General features: G+C 42.1%; 4 protein-coding genes across 6 annotated transcripts in view; 2 read left to right on the top strand and 2 right to left on the bottom strand.

Moving 5' to 3' along the window:
- Positions 1–24,000, top strand: part of tefm (transcription elongation factor, mitochondrial) — a 27,091-nt gene that overhangs the window by 894 nt on the left and 2,197 nt on the right. Inside the window, exons 3-4 of one of the 2 annotated variants that reach the window (XM_047813254.1) lie at positions 240–389; positions 475–917. In XM_047813254.1, the coding sequence (XP_047669210.1) occupies positions 240–389; positions 475–906 (582 nt within the window). In that variant the 3' untranslated portion in view covers positions 907–917. Of the gene's footprint in view, positions 1–239; positions 390–474; positions 1,335–24,000 lie in introns of those variants that run through there. The other variant, XM_027168307.2, reaches the window with a different exon arrangement.
- Positions 1,311–7,065, bottom strand: atad5b (ATPase family AAA domain containing 5b). Its single transcript, XM_027168302.2, has 14 exons — positions 6,611–7,065; positions 6,352–6,475; positions 5,897–6,257; positions 5,712–5,797; positions 5,450–5,595; positions 5,126–5,261; positions 4,828–4,992; positions 3,991–4,070; positions 3,787–3,880; positions 3,585–3,649; positions 3,301–3,486; positions 2,111–2,706; positions 1,875–1,997; positions 1,311–1,694 (listed from the first exon to the last, which is right to left on the bottom strand). The coding sequence occupies exons 1-14, from the start codon at positions 6,989–6,991 to the stop codon at positions 1,616–1,618; spliced, it is 2,622 nt and encodes an 873-aa protein (XP_027024103.2). The 5' UTR covers positions 6,992–7,065; the 3' UTR covers positions 1,311–1,615.
- Positions 8,922–19,804, bottom strand: suz12b (SUZ12 polycomb repressive complex 2 subunit b). 2 transcript variants are annotated; one of them, XM_027168315.2, is made up of 16 exons: positions 19,213–19,804; positions 18,291–18,337; positions 17,602–17,666; positions 17,406–17,474; positions 17,278–17,327; positions 16,900–16,985; positions 16,012–16,243; positions 14,883–14,994; positions 14,214–14,319; positions 13,789–13,963; positions 13,583–13,710; positions 13,003–13,146; positions 11,477–11,634; positions 11,165–11,363; positions 10,684–10,763; positions 8,922–10,592 (listed from the first exon to the last, which is right to left on the bottom strand). In XM_027168315.2, the coding sequence occupies exons 1-16, from the start codon at positions 19,364–19,366 to the stop codon at positions 10,310–10,312; spliced, it is 2,088 nt and encodes a 695-aa protein (XP_027024116.1). In that variant the 5' UTR covers positions 19,367–19,804; the 3' UTR covers positions 8,922–10,309. The 2 variants fall into 2 exon arrangements, with proteins under 2 accessions (XP_027024116.1, XP_027024117.1); XM_027168316.2 differs by having other exon boundaries at positions 13,583–13,707.
- The window catches only part of utp6 (UTP6 small subunit processome component), a 7,262-nt gene continuing 5,158 nt past the window's right edge, over positions 21,897–24,000 (top strand). The window contains exons 1-5 of the mRNA XM_027168277.2: positions 21,897–22,129; positions 23,120–23,204; positions 23,424–23,465; positions 23,555–23,647; positions 23,750–23,797. Of these exons, the coding sequence (XP_027024078.2) occupies positions 22,038–22,129; positions 23,120–23,204; positions 23,424–23,465; positions 23,555–23,647; positions 23,750–23,797 (360 nt within the window). The 5' untranslated portion in view covers positions 21,897–22,037. The remainder of the gene's footprint in view (positions 22,130–23,119; positions 23,205–23,423; positions 23,466–23,554; positions 23,648–23,749; positions 23,798–24,000) is intronic.

Here is a 24,000-nt window from a genome sequence, read left to right as displayed (position 1 = left end):
GTGTGGCACAGGGGGGGATGTGTGGCACAGGGGGATGTGTGGTACAGGGGGGGATGTGGCACCGCAGTTTAGTGCTGTGCTGTAGTTGACTTCAGGCTGCAGGGACATTAGTAGTGAATGTTTTTATCACACACTCAGTTTAGTGACAGAAGAGTAAACTGTGATATTTGATGATGTAAATATTTAATATCACCACTTTTTTATTAGATATTTGAATGGTCTTTTCCTGCGATTTGCAGGACGCCACGTCCATCGTGTCCATCGTGTGTGGGACGAACCGTATAGCGTGGACGCACATGGACCGGGCAATGACGGTGTTGGAGTGGCAGCAGGAGGAATGTCCCAGCTTCATGAAGGGCACCTACATGGCATCGGGTTATCTGGAAGATGTAAGATATAAATAATAGAGCTGCTGATTTTATTAGAAAACCAACATTACAGCTGCTGGATTATTGTTTGTGTTTTTAAATAAAGATTTGTGGCGTGGTGTCGAAGCTGCCTGTGGCGGATTTCTACGTGGTGGAGAAGCCGAGCGTGTCGGTGCAGAACACGGCGCTGTTCCCCGTCATGGTTCACCTGCGTACGGTGGAGGCCATGCTGTTCGCTCTGCTCAGCGCCAGGAGAGATGCCGCCGCGCCGCCTAACGTCCTCAACATGATGCGCACGGCCGTCGGGCGACACTTTGGATTGATCATCGGCGAGAGTCGTACAAGTGGCGCCGAGGTCGTGAGGAAGATGATGTCAGAATCGGCGATGAAGAAGATACCACGTGTGATCTTCCCAAACGAGCTGCTGGTGCGATACAGTGGAGCGTTTCACTTCAGCAGCAGGAACAAAGGACAGGAGATGTGTGACGCTCTGCTGCAGGCCGTCGCCTTCTACGAACTGCTCACAGCCTCACAGTGAGTGTGTGTGTGTCAGCGAGAGCAGCATGCACTTCCTACATCTGTCTTTATGACCTGAGGCTCAGGACTTTATTTCACTTTAAGCAATGATACTGTACTGACGTTAGATCAGGACTCGGGGGTGACGATATATTCTCACTTTGGTGCTTTATTATTATTATTATTATTATTATTATTATTATTATTATTATAAATATTTTATTAGTAAATAAATCAGGTTATTGTTAAAAATAAAATGATTTCCATGCGTTTTTATTTATGAGATGAATAACAAAAGGATGTGGAGTTGTAGACACGCCCACTGTGCTCTGATTGGCTTGTGTGTAACAGGACCATTTAATAAGGCTCTAAATATATAAACATGTAGAGAATTGTGTATTAAAAACAACAGAATTCACCACTGAGTGAAAATAAATATATAAACTTTAATTTCTTACTCACATGTTTAGTAGCAGACAATTTACACACTTTTACTCGACTGCAAACAACATGCTGATATGATACAGAAAAAATGGTGTGTGTCTCTACGTACGTGTGTGTACATGTGTCTACCTACGTGTGTGTGTGTATGTACATGTCTACGTGTGTGTACGTGTGTGTCTACGTACGTGTGTGTGTCTACGTACATGTGTGTGTGTGTGTATGTGTACATGTGTGTACGTGTGTGTGTGTGTGTGTGTGTGTGTAAGGCAGATATAAAACATTACTCTTTAGCGTAGCGGCGATGCTAACAGGTCTAGGAGGCTTTTAGGGAGCTGCAGTCCGATCTGTCTGATGTAGTGTGAAAATCTGTAAAAAAGAAATAAAATCAAATGTCATCAATTCGATCAGTAACATGAACCTGCGCCGGTGTCTGAGCTACATGACTCGTGTGTGTGTGTGTTACAGTGTGTTGTGTTCGTAGACTGTCTCCCTCAGCAGCGTCCTGGTGTGTGTGTGTGTGTGTGTGTGTGTGAGATTAAACACTACCTGGGTTTGTGCTGCTGCTCTCTACAGATGAAGCTCAGACAGGGCAGATACTCCGTCAGCACGGCGGTGTGATTGCTGTGACACCTGAACGCTTTACTGCGCAGCACTCTGTGTATCACGTCGCTATGGCAACGGGAGGAGAGAACGTTAGCATCACGCTGCGTTAGCCGCTTCAGTTCACCACAGGATTTTACTAGCGGTTCTATTTTATCATCATTAATGTCAACAAATGAAACCTGGATAAAGTAAAGCGTGTGTTCCGTCTCTCGTCTCCGCTCGTCACGTCCTGATCTACTCGTGCGATGGGAAACGCCTCCGTCCTGCACCTGCAGAACCCCAAACCCTCCACCGCCGCCAGGATCTCGTAACATCTCTCCAAACCGGACGTCTTCATGTCCACCTCGTCGTCTTCTCTCGGCTCGTCCAGTAAACCGTCGGCTGTTGTGGCTCCCACAGGTCCGGGTTTACAACACGGCTGCCAGCGAACATACGAGTCGGTGAACGACATGGTGTCGAAAAATCGTCCCAGAGCGGCTACTGTAGAAACCGCTTCATCCTCAGCGGCTGATTGGTTCGTCTGTTTCATTCTGTCCAATCGGAGTGCAGGATTCGAGGGCTTTGTTTTCAGACGTTTAACAGAGTCGGACGGAGACGAGACTTTATTTATCTCCTTCTGAAACCTCGTGCAAACTGCGTTCTGATCTGCTTGTTCAGCAGTGGGCGGGGCTAAAAGAAGGTCCAGGTTGGAGTAGAACAGGCTCCGCCCTTTTCTCCAGCTGTCCACCAGCATGTCCACACTGCCACTGATTTCCAACTCAGCGTAAGACCTACACTATAACAACCCAGGACACACACACACACACACACACACACACACACACACACACACACACACACACAGTAAAGGAGCATGTGACCCTTTTTATTTGAAGTGTGTATGTGTGTTTATAACACAGTGAGTGCTCTGTTGTGTAGATGGTGGTGTGTGTTTATAACACAGCGAGTGCTCTGTTGTGTAGATGATGGTGTGTGTTTATAACACTCACAGCGAGTGCTCTGTTGTGTAGATGGTGGTGTGTGTTTATAACACTCACAGCGAGTGCTCTGTTGTGTAGATGGTGGTGTGTGTTTATAACACTCACAGCGAGTGCTCTGTTGTGTAGATGCTGGTGTGTGTTTATAACACTCACAGCGAGTGCTCTGTTGTGTAGATGCTGGTGTGTGTTTATAACACTCACAGCGAGTGCTCTGTTGTGTAGATGCTGGTGTGTGTTTATAACACAGCGAGTGCTCTGTTGTGTAGATGGTGGTGTGTGTTTATAACCCTCACAGCGAGTGCTCTGTTGTGTAGATGATGGTGTGTGTTTATAACCCTCACAGCGAGTGCTCTGTTGTGTAGATGATGGTGTGTGTTTATAACCCTCACAGCGAGTGCTCTGTTGTGTAGATGGTGGTGTGTGTTTCCAGCTCCACTTCTCGCCCACATTTCCAGCTCTAACACACTCTTCCTCACGTCCCCTTTATTTTCCTGAAGCACGGAGCGGATGTGTTTGGGGTCCGGCTTCACGCTCTGTACCACACACACACACTGTAGGTAGCTCACGACGCTCTCCTTAAACACACACACACACACACACACACACATACACTAAGTTAATGACTGTATCTGTCATGTAGTCTGTAGTGTATAGACGTGTTCAGTCGCTTTACCGTTGCAGGTGTTTTGAACCGAACCTCCACGAAACGACCATCTAACGATTCACCGAACGACGGATCTGCGAACGGGACGAAAAACATTCGCGCTTTCTTTCGTTTACACTTCATAACTGATTAGATTTAAAATAACACAAACACTTTATCACACAGTTATGATATTTTATACAGCACTGTTGCTGCTCTGAGTGCAGCTCACCGTTGGTAGTCATGACGATGGGTCTCTTGGTGGTGCACATTAAAGACTTCACGGCTGTGAGAAACCCCACGTCCTCCTCGAAGACGACGTCCACCTGCAAACAGCAAACAGATCCCATTACAGTTAATCGTACTACGTCCCTGTCGGCGGGCGGTCGCTATGGAAACGATGACGTCTGAGCACCGGTCGGAGACCGGAACTCACCTCCTCGAACAGTATGAGTGATATCGGTGCCCTCCTGCCCTCTGTGCCCCGTGACCCGTAAAGTGGGACATCACCAGCAGCTGAAAAGACTTTGTTACTCACACAGAAATATTTATGTGGAATAGTTTCATAAATAAAGGAATAAAGGACACGTCGTTCTGAACTGTGGGAAAAATAAAGGAACGAATGTTTCTGTCCCAAAGGAATCCCCACAGGGTGCCAATATTTTTGTTGACTACTGATAAGTGATTTTATATAACACACTCACACAAACACAAATACACACGCACAAATACACATACACACTCACTCACACATACTTACACACACACACACTCACACACACTCACACACAAACACACACTCACTCTCTCTCTCTCACACACACACACACACACTCACTCTCACACTCAAACACAAATACATACACACTCACTCACACACAAACACACACACTCACTCACTCTCTCTCTCACACACACACACACAAAAAACACACACACAAACACACACACTCACTCTCACACAAACACAAATACATACACACTCACACACACACTCACTCACACATACTTACACACACACACACAAATACATACAGACTCACTCACACACACACTCACACACAAACACACACACTCACTCACTCTCTCACACACATACACACACACACACTCACACAAACACACACACAAACACACACACACTCACATACACACTCACACAAACACACACACACACTCACATACACACTCACACAAACACTCACACAAACACTCACACAAACACACACACAAACACACACACAAACACACACACAAACACACACACACACACCTCTTGTGTCTTGAGGACGTTTAGAGTGTTTGTTCACATGTGTTCCAGCCTCAGTAAAGTAAGGTGTAAGTGTGACAAATTTCTGTCGTTTCTTTCTGGCAGCAGCTCCGGAGCTCAGCGCCGGGTTTCTGTACGAAGAGACGGATTTCTGTGGAGCTTCTTTTTCTAAAACAGAAACATTTCTTTTTCACACTAAATCCTCAGTCAGATGTGTGAAATGAAAACTTTCAGTCGAGTGGAAGCTTGTAGCAGCAGCTCAGAGAAGACAAACAGAGGTGAAGAACGTGTGTGAACTCACGGGACGCTGCAGCAGGTGTGTGTGAGAGAGAAGCGGAGCTCTGTGGCGCCCCCACCTGGTGAGACTGAGTCGACTCTCTGAGCTGAGACAAGACGAGACGACCGGAGCGCATGGACGAGCTGTTCACCTCCAACACCTGCACACACACACACACACACACACACACACACACACACACACACACACACACACACACACACACACACACACACACACACACACACCTTACATCAAAGAACGTATTGCAGTGGATTCAAATATAAAGCTTATAATTCATTCAATTATAGTGTGTGTGTGTGTGTGTGTGTGTGTGTGTGTGTGTACATTAAAGCCCAGTTGCTCTGCACAGGCGAACACGGCTGCACTCTTTCCTGCTCCTGTAGGTCCGTGGATCAGCAGGGTGTTACACAGCTCACCCTCACACTCCTCCATCCGCGGGTCACCTTCAAAATCCCCGCAGTCCCACGACCCTGAACACGATCAGACACACAGGTGGTGTAACGTAGATGTAGTTTATGGATTCCAATTAACACCATATACACAGATGTCTGTGTATCAAGCTGCTGTTTGCGTGTGTGTGTGTTACCATCACTCTCCGCCTTCATCCGACGCTCCTCTCGTCTTTTCCTCCTCTCCTCCACATCCGCTCTTACCCTCCACTCCTTCAGCCAGCTGTCACCACGGCAACAAGAAAACATGTCATAAACTAAAGTGATACGGTGTGATTGTAGTTTTGTGTAAGTCGACATCATCCTCACTCACACCGCTCACCTGTACAGTTTCCTTACTGCGGCCTCGTTCCCGACCACCTCATCAGAGCTCCGAGGACGAAACTTCTCCGTCCAGGGCACGTCCTCGTCGTGTCCTACACCGTCTTCATGTCCCACACCGTCGTCAGGTCTCACACGGCCCTCGTCTACGGCTGCGTCCTGGCTGCGTGCCTTTTTTCTCCTCAGTCTGTTCCTGCTGATGGCTCTGTGTCCTGAGGTCACGTGACCTTCTGACACGTTTACGGTCACAGAGTCGTCCCGAATCGATCGGCTGCGTTTATGGAGACGTTCGTCGCCGTCAGGTTCCTCTTCGTGTTTCCTCTTTCCGGTTGCTGTGACGACCGGGGGGCTTTTACTTTCACCTGTAAGAAACTGTGAAACTTAACAGAAGAACCAAAACCAGCTTTGTATTTTTTGTGTTTAACCTTTTTATACATATATTTTGTGCAAACTCACCGAGTCTCTTTAGCAGTGTCTTGTACAAGCGTTGGACCGGGAAGCGTGGGTTCTGAGCGTGGACCTGCTTCAGGAACTCTTCTCTGGAGTGGACATCTGTAAAAAACTCTGATGATCTGGGACTCTGAAGAGGAAACAAAACATCAGAATGAGAAACCTCAATCCTGTCCAGACCTGGACTCTGATTGGTGGCCAGGTGTTGATTAATTCTCCATAGTAAACATCAGGGTGGGAGCAGTGACCTCGCTCGGACCCTCACCTTCGGTCGGAGGCTCTGTGATGGTGGTGTAGATTTGGAATAAGAACAAGGTGAGGTGTTCTTTACTCTCTTGCTCCCTTCATGTCCACACTGGTCACTTCCAGCTTGTGCTCCAGTCTTTCTCAGACTTCCAGCTCCATCTTTGAGGATTAATAACTGCTGATGACACAAAGCGGCGGACTCTGAATTCATTTCGGGTTGTTTTTGACCTAGAGATGTCTTTGTGTGGAGGAGGAGACCTCGCTTTGGAGGAGAACGGCGTGCACCAGGTGTCGTGTCCTTCATGGTGGGTTTGTGTGAACTTTCAGGTCTGATCACTTCATACTCACTCCACACCAGATCAGACTGTTTGATCCTGTTTGCTCTTCTCAGTCTGTTCATTTTGTGTTCCTCAGTAATCCTCTGTTCCTGGATCAGTTCCTCCTCAGACTGTTAATGTTGTTTTCCACAGTAATCCTCTGTTCCTGGATCAGTTCCTCCTCAGACTGTTAATGTTGTTTTCCTCAGTAATCCTGTTCCTGGATCAGGATCTTCTCAGACAGTTAATGTTGTGTTCCTCAGTAATCCTGTTCCTGGATCAGTTCCTCCTCAGACTGTTGTGTTCCTCAGTAATCCTGTTCCTGGATCAGTTCCTCCTCAGACTGTTGTGTTCCTCAGTAATCCTGTTCCTGGATCAGTTCCTTCTCAGACAGTTAATGTTGTGTTCCTCAGTAATCCTGTTCCTGGATCAGTTCCTCCTCAGACAGTTAATGTTGTGTTCCTCAGTAATCCTGTTCCTGGATCAGTTCCTCCTCAGACAGTTAATGTTGTGTTCCTCAGTAATCCTGTTCCTGGATCAGTTCCTTCTCAGACAGTTAATGTTGTGTTCCTCAGTAATCCTGTTCCTGGATCAGTTCCTCCTCAGACTGTTGTGTTCCTCAGTAATCCTGTTCCTGGATCAGTTCCTCCTCAGACTGTTGTGTTCCTCAGTAATCCTGTTCCTGGATCAGTTCCTTCTCAGACAGTTAATGTTGTGTTCCTCAGTAATCCTGTTCCTGGATCAGTTCCTCCTCAGACAGTTAATGTTGTGTTCCTCAGTAATCCTGTTCCTGGATCAGTTCCTCCTCAGACTGTTGTGTTCCTCAGTAATCCTGTTCCTGGATCAGTTCCTCCTCAGACTGTTGTGTTCCTCAGTAATCCTGTTCCTGGATCAGTTCCTTCTCAGACAGTTAATGTTGTGTTCCTCAGTAATCCTCTGTACCACTGACCTGAGGTCTGTTTACACGAACACATCCTCACTAGTAAACATTGTGCCTCATTTACATGCCCCAAGCCTAATTTTATGTATGAATTAACGATAATTTGCCGACATCTTGTTCTATAAATCTATAAATCTCTTTATCACGCTTTGAAAACCAGTAAAATAAACTTATTACCGGAACCGTCTCGGTTTTGTAACGCTAGCGGATTCGCGCCAGAGACGTCGTGTCGTACTGACCAATCACAGCTCGACTGACTGATGACGTCAAGACGCCCGTGACGTACACCACCACCCGGTTTTGCATACAGAGCTTAAACTTCAAGCTAACAAAATATTATAAAAGTAAATATTATTATAAACTTTAAGACATTAAAGTGAGTTTTAACAAAAAATACCGTGAGATTTAACTTCAGAAATCAGTGACGTCACCACACCGTTATGCCAAGTTTATAAATAAAACTTTTTAAATAAACAACCTGAAAACAAACATGAAATATTCTGACTTTATTGCTGTTTCTAGTTATTAATGTATTTATTAAACAGGGGGTCACGGTGGCTTAGTGGTTAGAACGTTAGCCTCACACCTCCAGGGTCGGGGGTTCGATTCCCGCCTCCACCTTGTGTGTGTGGAGTTTACATGTTCTCCCCGTGCCTCGGGGGTTTCCTCCGGGTACTCCGGTTTCCTCCCCCGGTCCAAAGATATGCATGGTAGGTTGATTGCCATCTCTGGAAAATTGTCCGTAGTGTGTGTGTGTGAGTGAATGAGAGTGTGTGTGTGCCCTGTGATGGGTTGGCACTCCGTCCAGGGTGTATCCTGCCTCGATGCCTGATGACGCCTGAGATAGGCACAGGCTCCCCGTGACCCGAGAAGTTCGGATAAGCGGTAGAAGATGAATGAATATTTAATAAACATCCACAAATGTGAGTGATGTTTCGGTTCAGAGTTGATTTATACAGATTACAGATTAAACCCATTACGATCCTCGATCCTCACGTCGTCACCTGCGGGTTTGTTTTTTGTTTCATTTGTGTAATAAACAATACAACAAAATCGTGACCAAACACTTCGTCTCATTTTAAAATATTTTTAATTTGTCATATTTCCACGTTACAGGGAAACCTAGGCGATTTTTCTTTTACAATTTGAAATATACACTGTGTAACTGAGAGAAGGGGAAAAAAACTGAGTGCTTTGGCATTTTATAAAGTACAACACATTTATTTACTGGATTCTAATTTAACCTCCTGATCGGATCCAACTATCCAGCTGGCCTCCTGTTCGGCTGTCTGTAGAAAAAAAAAATCATCAGAAGGTTTGTTGTGATGCTCTGTCCCTCTTTTCTTCCATCCATGTGTTTATTCCTAACAGCTGTCCGATTTTGTTCCTCGTGCAACGTTATCTGGCAAAAATACAAGCAGAGCTCAGATAATATTGCTGATTAATTAAGCAATTAATTAATAATGCTGAAACGGAAGAGGCAAAGTGCCACACTCAGAAAGGTCATCATTTAAAAAAAAAACAAAAAAAAAAAAACACGAAAACAAAACCCTGATTTTTTTGGGCATCAGCTCATGCTTCATGGCCGTACATGAGAGCATAGAAATCACTAAACAAGTGAAGTGCTAATGGACTGTAAAAAAACAAAACAAACATAAAAATAATCAGAGCTGGCAGTTTGTCCTATCTAGTGTTAATGATATAGATAGGAAAGAATCTGGAGCCAAATGCACAGAGAAAACAAACTAAAAAAATATAAACAAACAGAGTCTCAGTGTTGTGTGTGGAAAAAAAAAAACAGATCAAAAAGCTGCTTCAGTTTTTAAAACCAGCGTTCGAGTCGAAAACGTCCTTTTGTTACGAGCTCTCTAAAATCAACTCGGCTCTGGCTCAGAACGGACGTAGAGTATTTTTATTCGCATCGGTTAGAGCTGTAAATCGTCTAACTTTAGCTTTTGCTTTTTAGTGACTTCTACAAAACCTGGGGAAAAAATGCTCTCTCGAATCGCACCAAAGAGTAATGGATATTTTTCAGAACGTCATCGGCCGCTCGTCTCGGCCTACAATTTTAGCTTCGGCTCTAAAACGTTTATTTCTAAATGTTTTAAATCTAGAAAATTTAGGGGGAAAAAAAGTTTTTGTAAAAAAAATTAAAATAAAATAAAAAAATTTTAAAAAGTGATTTCTCAATTCTTTGTGCTGGGCGAATTTTGGGAACGTAGCAGCAAATTTTAACCAGCAGCTTCGTTTAGTTCTTAAAAACCAGCACTTTCAGCGCTTTCTAAAATAAAAAAATAAACAAAAATAAAACGTCTTTAGCGAAAGTTGTGATCCCAATAGTGAGTTGTGTGTGACTCCAATGACGGAAGGTCTAGCTTTAGAATATGGTGCTCCAGGTTGTGATAATTTGGCGCTGAACCAAAGCGGAGTTGACTTTTGGAGATTCAGAGGCGTTCTGCGTTCAGTCGGTGACGGCGCTCTTGGTGCGTTTGCCGTGCAGGGAGAACCCTGAGGAGACGGCGTGGCCGTTACAGGCGCTTTCCTCCGGCTTGGGCAGCTCGGCCTGGATCTCCCGTAGCCGCGTCATGGCCCGGTCGATGGTCGCCGTGGTGACCAAGTTGAAGTCGTGCATGCTCACTAGGTGAAGCAAGAAGTTGCGCCACAGGTTCCTGTGTGCGATGTGAGGACCACAGTTCTCCACAAACAGCATGATGGCCTGGTTCATCTGGTTATCTGCTATAAACCTGGAGAGGAAGTGACGCAGAATTTCTAGATGCACAACCATTTAAATGTTTAACTTTCAGGTATCTTACAAAATGACATCCTCGGGCTTACCCGTGTTTCATGACATGGAGGTTCCACAGCTTCATCACCTCCTTTTCTCCCTCATTGACGTCTGTGAATTCCTCGATTTGCTGCAGATGTATTAAAGAGGAACACTTTTTATTTGCCATACAAATCCCAGTATACAAGTTACTATAGATACAATAATAGAAGGAGGCATAGAAGCCTTTATTATCGCCACATATACATTACAGCACAGTGGAATTCTTTTCTTCACATATCCCAACTGAGAAGGTTGGGGTCAGATGATGATTTGCAGGGGCAGCTATGGAACCCTGAACCTCCGATTAACAACCCAGAGCCTTAACCAGTTGAGCCACAACTGCCCCACGTAATAATGTAATAAATCAAGTACGCCGATAAACCCTAGATGTGAAGCTGCGCTACATTTTGCTAAAATTGTATTTGTATAGAATCTGTTAGAATTTATGTTAGAATAGAATTTGTTTCAGAATCTCTGGAGCTTTCTTACTGTGGAGGTTTTCTCTCTCAGCCATTCAGGGTCTCTCTCGTCTTCGCTGTCCACGTCCATCTCCTGAGGACGCAGCGGCATGCAGCTGTCGCTGTGGAAGTACAGACGGTTATGTCCGCTCACGTACGTCCTCTGCTGTTCCGGCTCCCCGTCCTCCGACTCCAGGAATTCCGACAGGCTCGGCTTCGTGCGCTTGGGCCTGACAGACACAACCGGAGTGTTAAATCTTTGAAGTCACAGGCTTCATGATAAACTGTCATAGCAAGTGAATGCAAGAGTTCTCTGTAGAGCTGCTCTCTGATTGGGTCACACCTGCAGACGAGGATGTGGGTGACGGCGGTCCTCTTGACGGGGCCGTTGCGACTGAAGGCGAATCCTGGCTGGCTGTGGATGTCCTGAGGATTTCCCACGTACGAGCCGTCATAACATTCGTTTATGGACACGTCTATTCTCGTCCCTTTGGGATGCGGCTGAGTGGGAAAGCAAAACGTACAAAAATGAAAGATATTCTTTATACTATATAAATAACACCAACTTACACGAACAGGACGTTCCAAACGTTTTTTTTGATATATTAACGTGGGATAAAAGTCACCAGTGTGGATCATACATTTGGGTGTCTTCACCATGTACTAGGGCTGGGCGATAAAACGATAATGATACGTATCGCGATAGACACATGATCAATATCAATAAATAATGTGTTCGATAAAACGTTCAATATTTTTCATTCTTTGTCGGAAAAAAACAGAGGTTGCGAAGCAAGTTTGGTTGCATTAACAAAGGAACTCGCTCTCTGGTAACCTAGTAACGTAGGGAGTGACACGTTAACAGACAATCATGTAACAGTATCATGTTTGGTTGCGCCATATCGTCGTCTCGTGCCGACGTCTGATGGAGTCCTCTTCAGTAACCGGCGACTGATGAGCAGGAAATGATCCGCAGCGAGTGAGGAAATTGTAAATAAAAGAGGAAAAGTCAGCGCGCCAGTATGGCAGTTTTTTTGGATATGAGTCTGACCGTAGTCACCAGAAGGTGAACAGCTAGTGAACTTCCTCGCACTAAACTTGCACTAAATTCTCATGTTTTTTAATGTTTATATTTAACACTTTGCACTATTTTATTACACTTTATTAAACATTTCTTACATTTCTTTCGCACCTTAAATGTTAAGAGATAATAGTTAAGTGTTCATTGTGACTTTAGACTCATGTTTACATTATAATTATTTAATTTTTCCCGGTTTGTTGACATTTCTGCCTTAATAACTGAGGGGATTCTGATCAGAGGAAGGTTAAGTTTCAAATAAAAAGGTTTAAATCTAGTATATTTTTCTCCTGGTGCTTATTTTAAATGCATCATAAACAATGTCAATAATTATCGATATCGACCGATATAGCACTGATATCGTGATACAGTTTTCAGCCATATTGCCCAGCCCTAGTGTACTACATTTTAACACACACTTAACACAAAGAGGGTGTTGCCGACACCATACCATGTTAATACCCGTGCTATGAACCCGACTTAAGTTCCCTTAAACCCTGTTTAAAAAGCGAGTACGTTTTACGATTGTTTTATTATTAAAAAAGCGAGAGGTTCTGAGTGTACAGAGAGAGAAAAAAGGCATGAATAAATAAATAAATAAATATTGTTGCATTAAACACTAATACAGTCTGAACAAGGCTTGGGGAAATAACCAGTTGTCATGGTAACTATGGGCTTACAGCATTTTAGATAGCTCACAAACTCTGTTAACCTGTATGCAGTACGAACACCTTAACGTTTACTCCAACGTAAACAGTCCTGAGGGAATTTCCAGCAAAGCCTGAACTCACCACGTGGTTGAAGATGAAGCGGCTGTGAGAAAGTTTGAGGTGTTTGATGAGGCTGTACAATTTCTGGCAGTTCAGTGTGCACCACGGACAGTGCAGGTCATCACGGGCCTCCGTCTGTTGTCGAGTGTTATTGTTATACAGAAACTACCGGAAGGAAGGAAGGAAAGCAAGAAAAGGAAAGAAAGAAAGAAAAAAAGGAAAGAAAAAGAAAGAAAGAAAGAAAGAAAGAGAAAGAAATGAGAAGAAAGAAAGAAAAAGAAAGAAAGAAAGAAAGAAAGAAAGAAAGAAAGAAAGAAAGAAAAGGAAAGAAAGAGAAAGAAAGAAAAGGAAAGAAAGAAAAGAAAAAGAAAAGAAAGAAAGAAAGAAAGAAAAGGAAAAAAAAGAAAGAAAGAAAAGGAAAGAAAGAGGAAAAGAAAGAAAGAAAGAAAAAAGAAAGAAAGAAAAGGAAAGAAAGGCAAAGAAAGAAAAGTAAAGGGAAAGAAAGAAAGAAAAAAAGAAAGACAGAAAGAAAATCCACGTTTATTTTATGTCCACATTTTATGGTATGTATTAAAACTGTCACTAAGAACACAAATGACACCTGATAGAAAATGCGGAGTTTCTGTCTGGGTTCAGAGACGGTCTGCTCCCTCCTCGTCTGAACACCACCTCCTGCTCCACCTCCACCTCCACCACTACTACTGCTGCTGTTCACCGAGTCTTTCACTACTAATGAGCAAAACGTCTGCTACGTTAAATGCTTTAAACACATTCTTACAACACTTACAGCATTCATTTGTACTTTACCTGCTGGGGCAGATCTGAGGGTGGGGGTGCGAATGTCAGGGCCACTGGTGTCAGAGTTGCGTGTTGAGAGCGGTTTAGCTACAGGAGCTGTGGAAGGGTCGTTGGGGTCACCTGTCCAGCGTAGTGTGAACTGTAGAGTTGGTCCCTGAGAGAAGGTTTCAAATGGAGGCAACCTCTGTACAAATAAATACAATTATTTAAAACAAACAAACAAACAAACAAACAAACCCAGAATAATAAGAATCCTGTTTAGTTTAGTGATGTTCTTATGAGTCAAGATATAATTTTAGTGGAATTTTTCACATAACAGTAATGACACAAAAGTCAGACGAGCAAATTATTACTTGTTGGTGTAAACTTGTGTTAACTTCCTAACAGACTCCATTCACAAAAACACAGACGTTTAAAAATAAGTGAGAACAAACCTTTCCATCCAGGATGGTTTCCCATGTGGCTCTTTTCTTACTGACAGGACAGTCTTCTATCTGCTGCATCGACACTTCATACTCACCGTCCAGCAGCTGCAGTCGCCTGGAACACAACACAACACACACAACACACACGCATAACACACACAACACACACACATGCACCACACACACACACACACAACACACACGCGCGCACAACACGCACATACACAACACACCACACAGACGCGCACAACACACACAGTGCACGCACACAACGTACCACACACACGCACAACAATTCAATTTTTTTTTGTATAACACTTTTAACAATGAAGATTGTCTCAAAGCAGCCTAACAGAACATAAGAAATATTGAAATAATGTACAAAAAGTTTCATAATATAGAAAGATTTATACAAAGATCCAAGATTAATATAAGATATATTTAAATGTGTTTGTATTTAATCCCCAATGAACAAGCCTGAGGTGTCTGAGCTGACTGTGTCAAGGAAAAACTCCCTTAGACGGAAGAGGAAGAAACCTTGAGAGGAACCAGATACAAAGGGGAACCTCATCCTCATTTGGGTGACAAAGAGGAGAATGAGGACAAAGAGAAAGAAAGATTTAACACGCATCTTCATCACAATCCAGAGCGATACTAAACAAGCCGCTCGTCTCTCACCTGTTCTTATCGAACACGGTCATCTGTGCGACAAACGTCTCCATGGCGTTTCCCTCGTCGTCACGGTGAGACACGCCCCTTTTCTTCCTGCTGGACAGATCCTCCTTCACATCTACTCAGAAAAATAAATGTTAAGATTAAGTTTATTTCATATTCAAAATACTATAACAGTAAAAGCAGTTACGATGACTTGTTTAATATGATTATTTATCACTGCTTATGTATTCAAATTCAACTAAAAACACAAAAATGTGTCATCGACGTACCGAAAGACGTTTCTGAAACATTTTAAGTTTCCCTTCTTAGAAAAATGATCAGTTTGAGCTGTTTTCACACCATTTAGGGGCTTTTTACCCCTGGTCACTTCATGCGTTTTCTGTGATCCGATATCTACCCGATGGTAAAAACACCAGGTCTAAATGCCCTCCGAAACGTTTTTTGGAGACGGATATAAACCCGATGGTACAAACCCCTTCAGGAGGTGGTCTGGGACGCGTTTCAGATGAAACTGGACAGGTGTAAATGAATGTGGTTGTTCGAGCCACATACGTCAGCGCTAAACTCCTCCCAAACGGAACTACGTCACTCGCAGGTGATCTTTCACCCAGGCGTCTCGCCGGGGCTTAAAACACGCTGCTGCCGCCAGCGAAAACGCAGCAAACAGTAAACGCTGTTTTTTGTAGCATGAGCGTCGTAACCGGTTTTATTTCGTCTTCTTTTTGATCGCGTTCTGAAAAACGCATACACCAAAGTGTGTTCCGTGTCAATTTCCCCCGAAAGATCTGATCGATATCCGATTCGCCGAGACGCATTTATTTTATGTGGCCTGATGTAAATGGGACAGTTTTAACAAATCAGATAGCTATCGGATCAGAGACAACACACGAAGTGACCGGGTGTAAAAAGGCCCTAACTTGTAATCTCACGTGATCTAAAATATATAAAAGTGTACACAAAGTTCGTCTACACTCCAATCAGGCCACACCTCAGGGAATATGTGAGAGAAGCAAACATGGCAAACAGAATGGTAGCATAAGATGAGTCTTGTTAGTGATTGATCATGAGCAGATTTACATGGTGTGTATGTGTGTGTGTGTGTATGTGTGTGTGTGTGTGTGTGCTAGCAGACCCATGTTCTCATCCGTCTCTCCGTTGATGTAGGCGTTGGAGTGTGTCTTTCCGGGCCGCAACACTCGGAACAGCAGTGAGTAGGACTTCACCATGTGGCTGTTACTCGGCTCGAACTCCGTGCTGGACACGAGCAGCGTGGGGAACGACGTCGGCTTCGTCTGCTTCACGTCTGGGTTCAAAGGCACCTGCTTCTTCCCTGTAGGCACTTGCTTTATGGGGCAGCTGACATCCTGCACAGGAAGAGAAATAATATTTAATATATAAGTCCAGTATGAGCAGAAATAATTAAAAACTACATAAATCTTTCAAAAATAAAACGGAGTAAATAATTTTAATACTACAGAAGTAAACAAATACATTTTAAGCATGTAAAACACAGTTAAATTAAAACTAAAACTAAATATATAAATAACTAAATAAATTATTATTTTTTATTAATTAAGATCATAGTAACTACATAAAAATAAACAAAATATATAAAACTTTAATAAACACAAGTAATTAAATGAATGAAAACTAAAAACAAATAAAAACAAATTAATTCATATACGTTATTAGCATTATTAACCTTTAATATTAATAAGATAAAAAGTAAATAAAACTAATTACGGAAAAAAAAAACACATCTAATCAAATAATGAATAAATTAAATATATTAAAAAATAAAATAGATAATAGATTAAAAAAAAATTTTTTAAATAAACAAGACAGAAAAATAAAAAAATAAAAAAGCGCTTACAATTAATAAATACATTTAAAATAAGTAATAAAATAAAGCACCTTTAAACGAATAACGTCGATCCGTTCCATACAAACGACACGGCTGTGACGATCTGAAACAATCACTAATATTGTGCTTATTTATTTAAAAAGAAAAAAAACTCACCTTTCTTTTTTTATGGCAGACTTTGACAAGTAGCACCTCAAGAGAAACAGAGTTTTGCTCGTTTTCTGAGTTTTGACATGGCTTATCTGCAAAAAAAAAAAGCAGGTCACTTTTACCACCAGAGTTGATTATTTTCCTATAATATTACTCTATTACTCTTACATCACAGAAACTCACCAACAATTACAATTATTTTTTATTATCTGTTTATTGTCAGATGATCGTCTGCTGTACACGTCCCTGTCAATAAGCTGTTGCTATAGAAACAATCAAACGCTTTATTATAAACCTGTACTACTGTCAGAGCTGCTCTTATACAATACAAATCAACATCATCTGACCAATCAGCATCCAAAGTCGTGTGTTTTAATCGCTCACCATTTTTATAGAAGAATCCAGTAAAGGTCAGCTGTAAGTGTGATGATACACTGGAGGGGAAAAAAAGAGCGAATCATTAAACACCGGTAAAGCTGTGTGTGTGTGTGTGTGTGTATAAGGCTCCTTACTTGTGTGACTCCTGTTCTCCTTTCATCTTCTCCACCTTCGCCAACATGTTGTCCACTTTAAACGCTTTTCTACAAAGTAGTTATTATTGTGTTATAAACGTGTAATTACAGCTCATACACACGTACATAAAGTGTTAATAAAGCTGAACGTGTCTCCTTTTCATCAATGTGTGTTTAGGTAGAGAATGTCGGTTACCTGTTGGCATTCGTTCGAGAGTTTCTGTGAGACATGAACGTGAGACATCTGTGTAGCAAAATTGGCTGTGGGAGCGCACACACACACACACACACACACACACACACAGACACAGACACAGAGTCTTATTACAGTCATCACATTACAGATCAGCAATCGTGTTCTAAGATCATAAACAGAATACTTCCTCAGAGGATCAGGATTGGGGCGATACGATGAGATAGATATCGATATTGCAATAAACTCTGTCACAATTTTCTGTGAAATTTTCAGTATTTTTTTACTCTGATTGGATGCTAAAAAATTATAATGTAATGATACATATTCGCCTCCGCCTTGTGTGTGTGGAGTTTGCATGTTCTCCCCGTGCCCCGGGGGTTTCCCCCGGGTACTCTGGTTTCCTCCCCCGGTAGTAAATGAATGAATGATACATATTGTGTGTAGTAGAATGGTTTTAAAATATTTAAATAAAATAAAATATTTAAAATATTTTCCTCATATCACCCACCTATTAGTGTATGTATATTTTTTTTTAATTCAGGCAAAATAAATATTCAAATCCAACAAAACTTTAAACATCACAATTTATCACATTGGTAACACAAAATATGTTAAAGGATATATATATATATATATATATATGTGTGTGTGTGTGTGTGTGTGTGTGTGTAAGAAATTTGTACACATACAGCGATTAGGTTCCTTGTGCGCAGAAATCTGTATATTTGTGTCGGCTCTGTCGGGAAAAAGACAAATACAAAGACATATAACAAGCAAATAAAAGCATATAAAAAGCACCACAGGATTCATCACCATGTATATGTTTTAATTAGAGACGGACCCGATACAATAATAAGTACGATCAGGATCAATCCAAGCAAAATAACCACCAAAGATAACCAAAGAATACAAATAAATCATTCGGTGATTTCTTTAGGAATAAATATAATAGTCAAAGTCTTTATATGCAAGTATTTCCAGTAAAAAACTAAATAAATAAAAGCTTCCAGTCCAAATATGTTATTGGTCTTAAATCCTTTAAAATGTCGCTTTGTTTTAATCACGTGTGACGTGTCACAGCTACTGAGATACTAATCACAACGTGATAACGACACGTTTATTAATTATTCATCATTAAACCTCATCAGACTTTTATGTGTTGATTTTTATATGTATAAAAAAAGCTGTACCACAACAGTTGTTTTTCCAGTGAATAAATAATAATAATAATAATAATAATAATAATAATATGAATCCGTGTTTTACTTCTGTACTTGTACGTATTTGTCACGTAGATATAGTTAGTGAACAAAATGAGCTGATGTGACTTTATTATAATTAATATTAATATTTCTCTAACGTGATATTATTACTATGAGAAACAGACAGAAACAGAAGCGTGATTGAGAAAATGAGCACTTTTTCTGGCTATATTTGTACCTTACAGTACAGATGATATCGTTATGAACTGTTTGTGTAATAATAATAATAACTTCTTGTTTATTGTCTGTGAGGCCTGTAAATTCCTCTCACATCTCTGACACGGTGCAGTAAAGTGTGTGTTTATATTATACGCTTATTTTCTGTTCAGTTTGACAGATTTACACTCACTCTCGAAGGCCTGCAGGAACAGCTCATGGTCGGCCTGGATCTGCTCCATTTTGGGCTTTTTCACCGCGTTCACGGCGGAGACACACACCGCTCCACTCGCCCTGCCGCCCGCAGCAGCGCCCACCACCTGGCCCGTGTATTTCTGCGGCGCCATTCGGATGAAAATAAAAACTTCACCCTGTCAGCAAATCAACCCGATAACGGATTAAAGTAAAATAATTTAAATAAAAAACACTAGCTAACTAGCTAGGCTGGTTTCTCAACTAGCCTGCTAGCTAACTGAATAAAAAAAACCTCCCGGTCGCTCGCGCGCTCCTTTCTAAATCAATTCAGTTTAAAATTCTTTTCATTCTTTCTTCTTTTCCTTCTTTAATTCATAATTTTTTAAAGAATCATCACTTTAAAAACCACGTCCGTTCGTCTAAGAGTTTAACGATGTAAACCGTAGCGTTAAAAACAACACAATGTATAAAATACTCCAGGTAAAAGTCGACGTTAGAGGCTCGCTAGCTGATCCAGGAACGTTAGCGTCCCCTCAGAAAATGTTTAGCAACTTAGCTAAAGCGAAGCCGCGAAGAACACAAGGAAGGGCCGCGTCCCAAATACCCTCAGCGTCCCTTCGTCAGGGCACTGTCTATAGTGTATAACGGGATCGCTGTCGTAGGGGTCACTTTGTAGGGACACTTGATAGGGAGTCGTTTGGGATTAAACCCGAACCCGACATAGAAATAGTGACACAAAGAGAAAACAGATCCTTCCAGTCTTTACATTTTATTATACAACATGTACACGAACATATTGAGAGAATTATTTTAAATACTGTTATTATTCAGCAAAATTCTACATCCCAATATAACCGAGTGGCTCATTAAAAAGTATGAGAGGGTTCTACTTAGGACACACCCACCCCCTTTGGCGTCGTCTAATCAAATCAGACCGGCATGGAATTCTAGCATTCTGATTGGTTTAATTTATTTTGATTGACGTGACATAAAGGTCGGTAGACGCTGCATTTTGCCGCCAAGAAGCTCGCGCGTTGAAAGTGGGCGTGTCTTGTGCTTTTTAATTTAATGTAGGAGGATCTCTGTCTGTCTGTCTGTCTGTCTGCCTGTATCTGTCTGTCTGTCTGTCTATCTATATATCTGTATATCTGTCTGTCTGTCTGCCTGTATCTGTCTGTCTACCTATATATCTGTCTGTCTGTCTATATATCTGTCTGTCTGTCTATCTATATATCTGTCTGTCTGTCTGTCTATCTATATATCTGTCTGTATATCTGTCTATCTATCTATATATCTGTCTGTCTGTCTGTCTATCTATATATCTGTGTCTGTCTGTATATCTGTCTGTCTGTCTACCTATATATCTGTCTGTCTGTCTATCTATATATCTGTCTGTATATCTGTCTATCTATCTATATATCTGTCTGTCTGTCTATCTATATATCTGTCTGTCTATCTATCTATTTGTCTGTCTGTCTGTCTGTCTGTCTATCTATATATATCTGTCTGTCTATCTATATATCTGTCTGTCTATCTATCTACTGGTCTGTCTATCTGTCTGTCTATCTATCTATTTGTCTGTTTGTCTGTCTGTCTGTCTGTTTATCTATCTATCTATCTATCTATCTATCTATCTATCTATCTATCTATCTATCTATCTATCTATCTTTTCCTAACTTTTTTTTACTTTTTTTTTGCTCTTTGCACACACTCTCTAACATTTCAGTCATTTTGCTCATACTGTACAATATTTCAGTTGTTGCTGTTTTTTACACAAACTTATACACTATCTCAGGGACCTGCTGCTAAGAAACTGTGTTCATTCGAGTATTACTGCACACAATATTGTCTGAACTTACAGTATTTACATACAGTATTGACACCGGTGGGTCGGCGCTGTTTTTTTGTTTACTGTCTTTTGTGTATTTTGTGTATTGTCTTGTAACCTTTAGTCTGCACTGTCTTGTCCTGCACTGTCTTGTCTCTGTATTGTCCTGCACTGTCTTGTCTGTCTTGTCCTGCACTGTTTGCCCCAGGTTGCACAGTTGCACTTTATGTGGCTAAGACTACTTACATGTCCTTAGCCCTGTCTTTGTTTTATTAACACACTGATCCTGGAGAAACGTTGTCTCATGTCACTGTGTACTGTAACAGTTATATATGGTGTAATGACAATAAAAGCTTCTTGACGACTATCTGTCTGTCTGTCTGTCTGTCTATCTGTCTGTCTGTCTGTCTGTCTGTGTCTATAATGGTAAAGAACGAAAAATAAAATTGTTGTTTTATGTATTTTTAAATATTTAAAATTAAACTAAATGTCCTTCACATTTATACTTAAATTATGTATTTGTTTTTTTAATTACACAATAATAACAATAGTAATTAATAATAATATTATAATGTAATTCTATAATAAAATGTTTAGAATGTTACTGAAACATTTGACTGATTTTTGTTCTAATATAAAAACACGAAAATGTTCCTCATGCGATAAACAATAATTAACCGTTCAGATTGTAAAGTCTTAAAGTTTGTGTTAAAAAAATTATTACATTTCCAGAATTTGGAATAATGAACAAAAAAACAATACAAATAAAAGTAAAACTTTTTTACATTTCGTAATGAACAGAAAACCAAACCGGATCTATTTACTTCAGTGTGCGTTTTTACACGGACGACTTATACAAACGAACCGGAGGTTGCCTTAACATTTGCGGAAAACTTCCTGTACGGTTCCCCACGTGTGAATGATGAGACGAGGGGAAAGAATTTAATATCAACTTTAACAATAAAACTCGATCTGGGGACAAACTGTGATATAAAATGGCGGATTTTGTTCAGCAGCGGACTGAGGAGCGGATTCCGGTGTTGGAGCAGCTGGAGAGAGTCGGATTGTTTACCAAGAAAGAAGTGAAGTGAGTGAAAGAGAAAGAGAGACAGACAGAGAGAGAGAGAGAGAGAGAGACGGAGACAGACAGAGGGGGGAGAGACAGACAGAGAGAGAGACAGGGAGAGAGAGAGAGACAGAAAGAGGGGGGAGAGAGACAGACAGAGAGAAAAGAGAGAGACAGGCAGAGAGAAAAGAGAGAGACAGGGGGGAGAGAGAGAGAGAGACAGACAGACAGAAGGGACAGAGAGCGAGACAGACAGAGGGGGGATACAGACAGAGAGAGACAGAGAGGGAGGCAGACAGAGAGAGAATAGAGAGACAGGCAGAGAGACAGACAGACAGAGGGGGGGATACAGACAGAGAGAGACAGGCAGAGAGAGACAGAGACAGAGGGGGGATAGAGACAGAGAGAGACAGGGGGGGGGCAGACAGAGAGAGAAGAGAGAGGCAGAGAGGGGGGGGGCAGACAGAGAGAAGAGAGAGACAGGCAGAGAGAGAGACAGACAGAGGGTGGGACCGAGAGAGACAGACAGAGGGGGGGTACAGACAGAGAGACAGAGGGGGGCAGACAGAGAGAGACAGGGGGGAGAGAGAGAGACAGACAGACAGAAGGGACAGAGAGCGAGACAGACAGAGGGGGGATACAGACAGAGAGAGACAGAGAGGGAGGCAGACAGAGAGAGAATAGAGAGACAGGCAGAGAGACAGACAGACAGAGGGGGGGATACAGACAGAGAGAGACAGGCAGAGAGAGACAGAGACAGAGGGGGGATACAGACAGAGACAGAGAGAGACGGGGGGGGGCAGACAGAGAGAGAAGAGAGAGGCAGAGAGGGGGGGCAGACAGAGAGAAGAGAGAGACAGGCAGAGAGAGAGACAGACAGAGGGTGGGACCGAGAGAGACAGACAGAGGGGGGGTACAGACAGAGAGACAGAGGGGGGCAGACAGAGAGAGACAGGCAGAGAGAGAGAGACGTATAGATGGTGTATTAATGTCAACAATAACTGTTTACAGGTCGATGCTGAGACGATGCACAGCTCTGGAATATAAACTGCACAGATCTGTACAGAGTAAAGACGATTACATCAGTTATGTTCAGGTGACGCTTCGTTCATCACAAACACGTTACAGAGAAACACTTTACACACAACTCAATCTGTCAGGCTGCTGTTTACAACCTAGTAAATAAATCTGTGTAAATATTAAAGATCAAGAGTGATGATGATAAAGTAATCAAGTGCCTCACTGAGGTAGTAGAGACGAGTCAGCTCCGTCTCTTATTAACTGCATAATGAACTGCTCTTATTTTCTCTCTCAGTATGAAATAAACGTGCTGGAGCTCATCAAGAAGAGACGAGCCGTGAGTGTGTTAAAGCAGCCATGGTGTGTACACGTCCAGGACACATGTCCACACACTCAACACTGTCCTGTTTCCTTCCTGTGTTACAGAGGATCGGTTACCACTTTAAAAGGGAGGAGATTGAGTTTCCCACCATCCAGAGGATCGACAGAGTGTTCAGGAAGGCAACGTCCAAGTGGCAGGTTCATGACCTTCATCCTTTAATCTAAATTAAACCTCACTGAACCTCACTGATCCTCACTGATCCTCACTGAGCCTCTTTATTCCCCTTATACCCCCTGCAGGACGATGTCCAGCTCTGGCTCTCTCATGTGGCTTTCTGTAAGAAATGGGTAATGACACCTTCAGCTGTTTCTTTTCTTTTATTAAACATGGACACTGAGATTATACACCTTAAACACGCCGAACAAAATGAGACAATTATATTGTTTAATGGTCTGTATTTCTCTCACTCTCTCTGTCTCACTCTCTCTCTCTCACTCTCTCTGTCTCTCTCTCTCTCTCACTCTCTCTCTCACTCTCTCTGTCTCACTCT

Source organism: Tachysurus fulvidraco, chromosome 5 (genome assembly GCF_022655615.1).
Source record: "Tachysurus fulvidraco isolate hzauxx_2018 chromosome 5, HZAU_PFXX_2.0, whole genome shotgun sequence".
Lineage (NCBI taxonomy): Eukaryota > Metazoa > Chordata > Actinopteri > Siluriformes > Bagridae > Tachysurus > Tachysurus fulvidraco.
This window is presented reverse-complemented; position numbering and strand designations above follow the sequence as displayed.

Coding starts and splice junctions, on each gene's coding strand:
- suz12b (XM_027168315.2), bottom strand. CDS start 19,366: ATGGCGCCGCAGAAATACACGGGCCAGGTGGTGGGCGCTGCTGCGGGC. Junction 11,635..13,002: donor GCTTCATCTTCAACCACGTG/GTGAGTTCAGGC, acceptor TTTCCCACTCAG/CCGCATCCCAAAGGGACGAG. Junction 10,593..10,683: donor CTCCATGTCATGAAACACGG/GTAAGCCCGAGG, acceptor CTTCCTCTCCAG/GTTTATAGCAGATAACCAGA.
- atad5b (XM_027168302.2), bottom strand. CDS start 6,991: ATGAACAGACTGAGAAGAGCAAACAGGATCAAACAGTCTGATCTGGTG. Junction 6,476..6,610: donor CACAGAGCCTCCGACCGAAG/GTGAGGGTCCGA, acceptor TTTCCTCTTCAG/AGTCCCAGATCATCAGAGTT. Junction 4,993..5,125: donor CACACCTGCTGCAGCGTCCC/GTGAGTTCACAC, acceptor TTTCTGTTTTAG/AAAAAGAAGCTCCACAGAAA.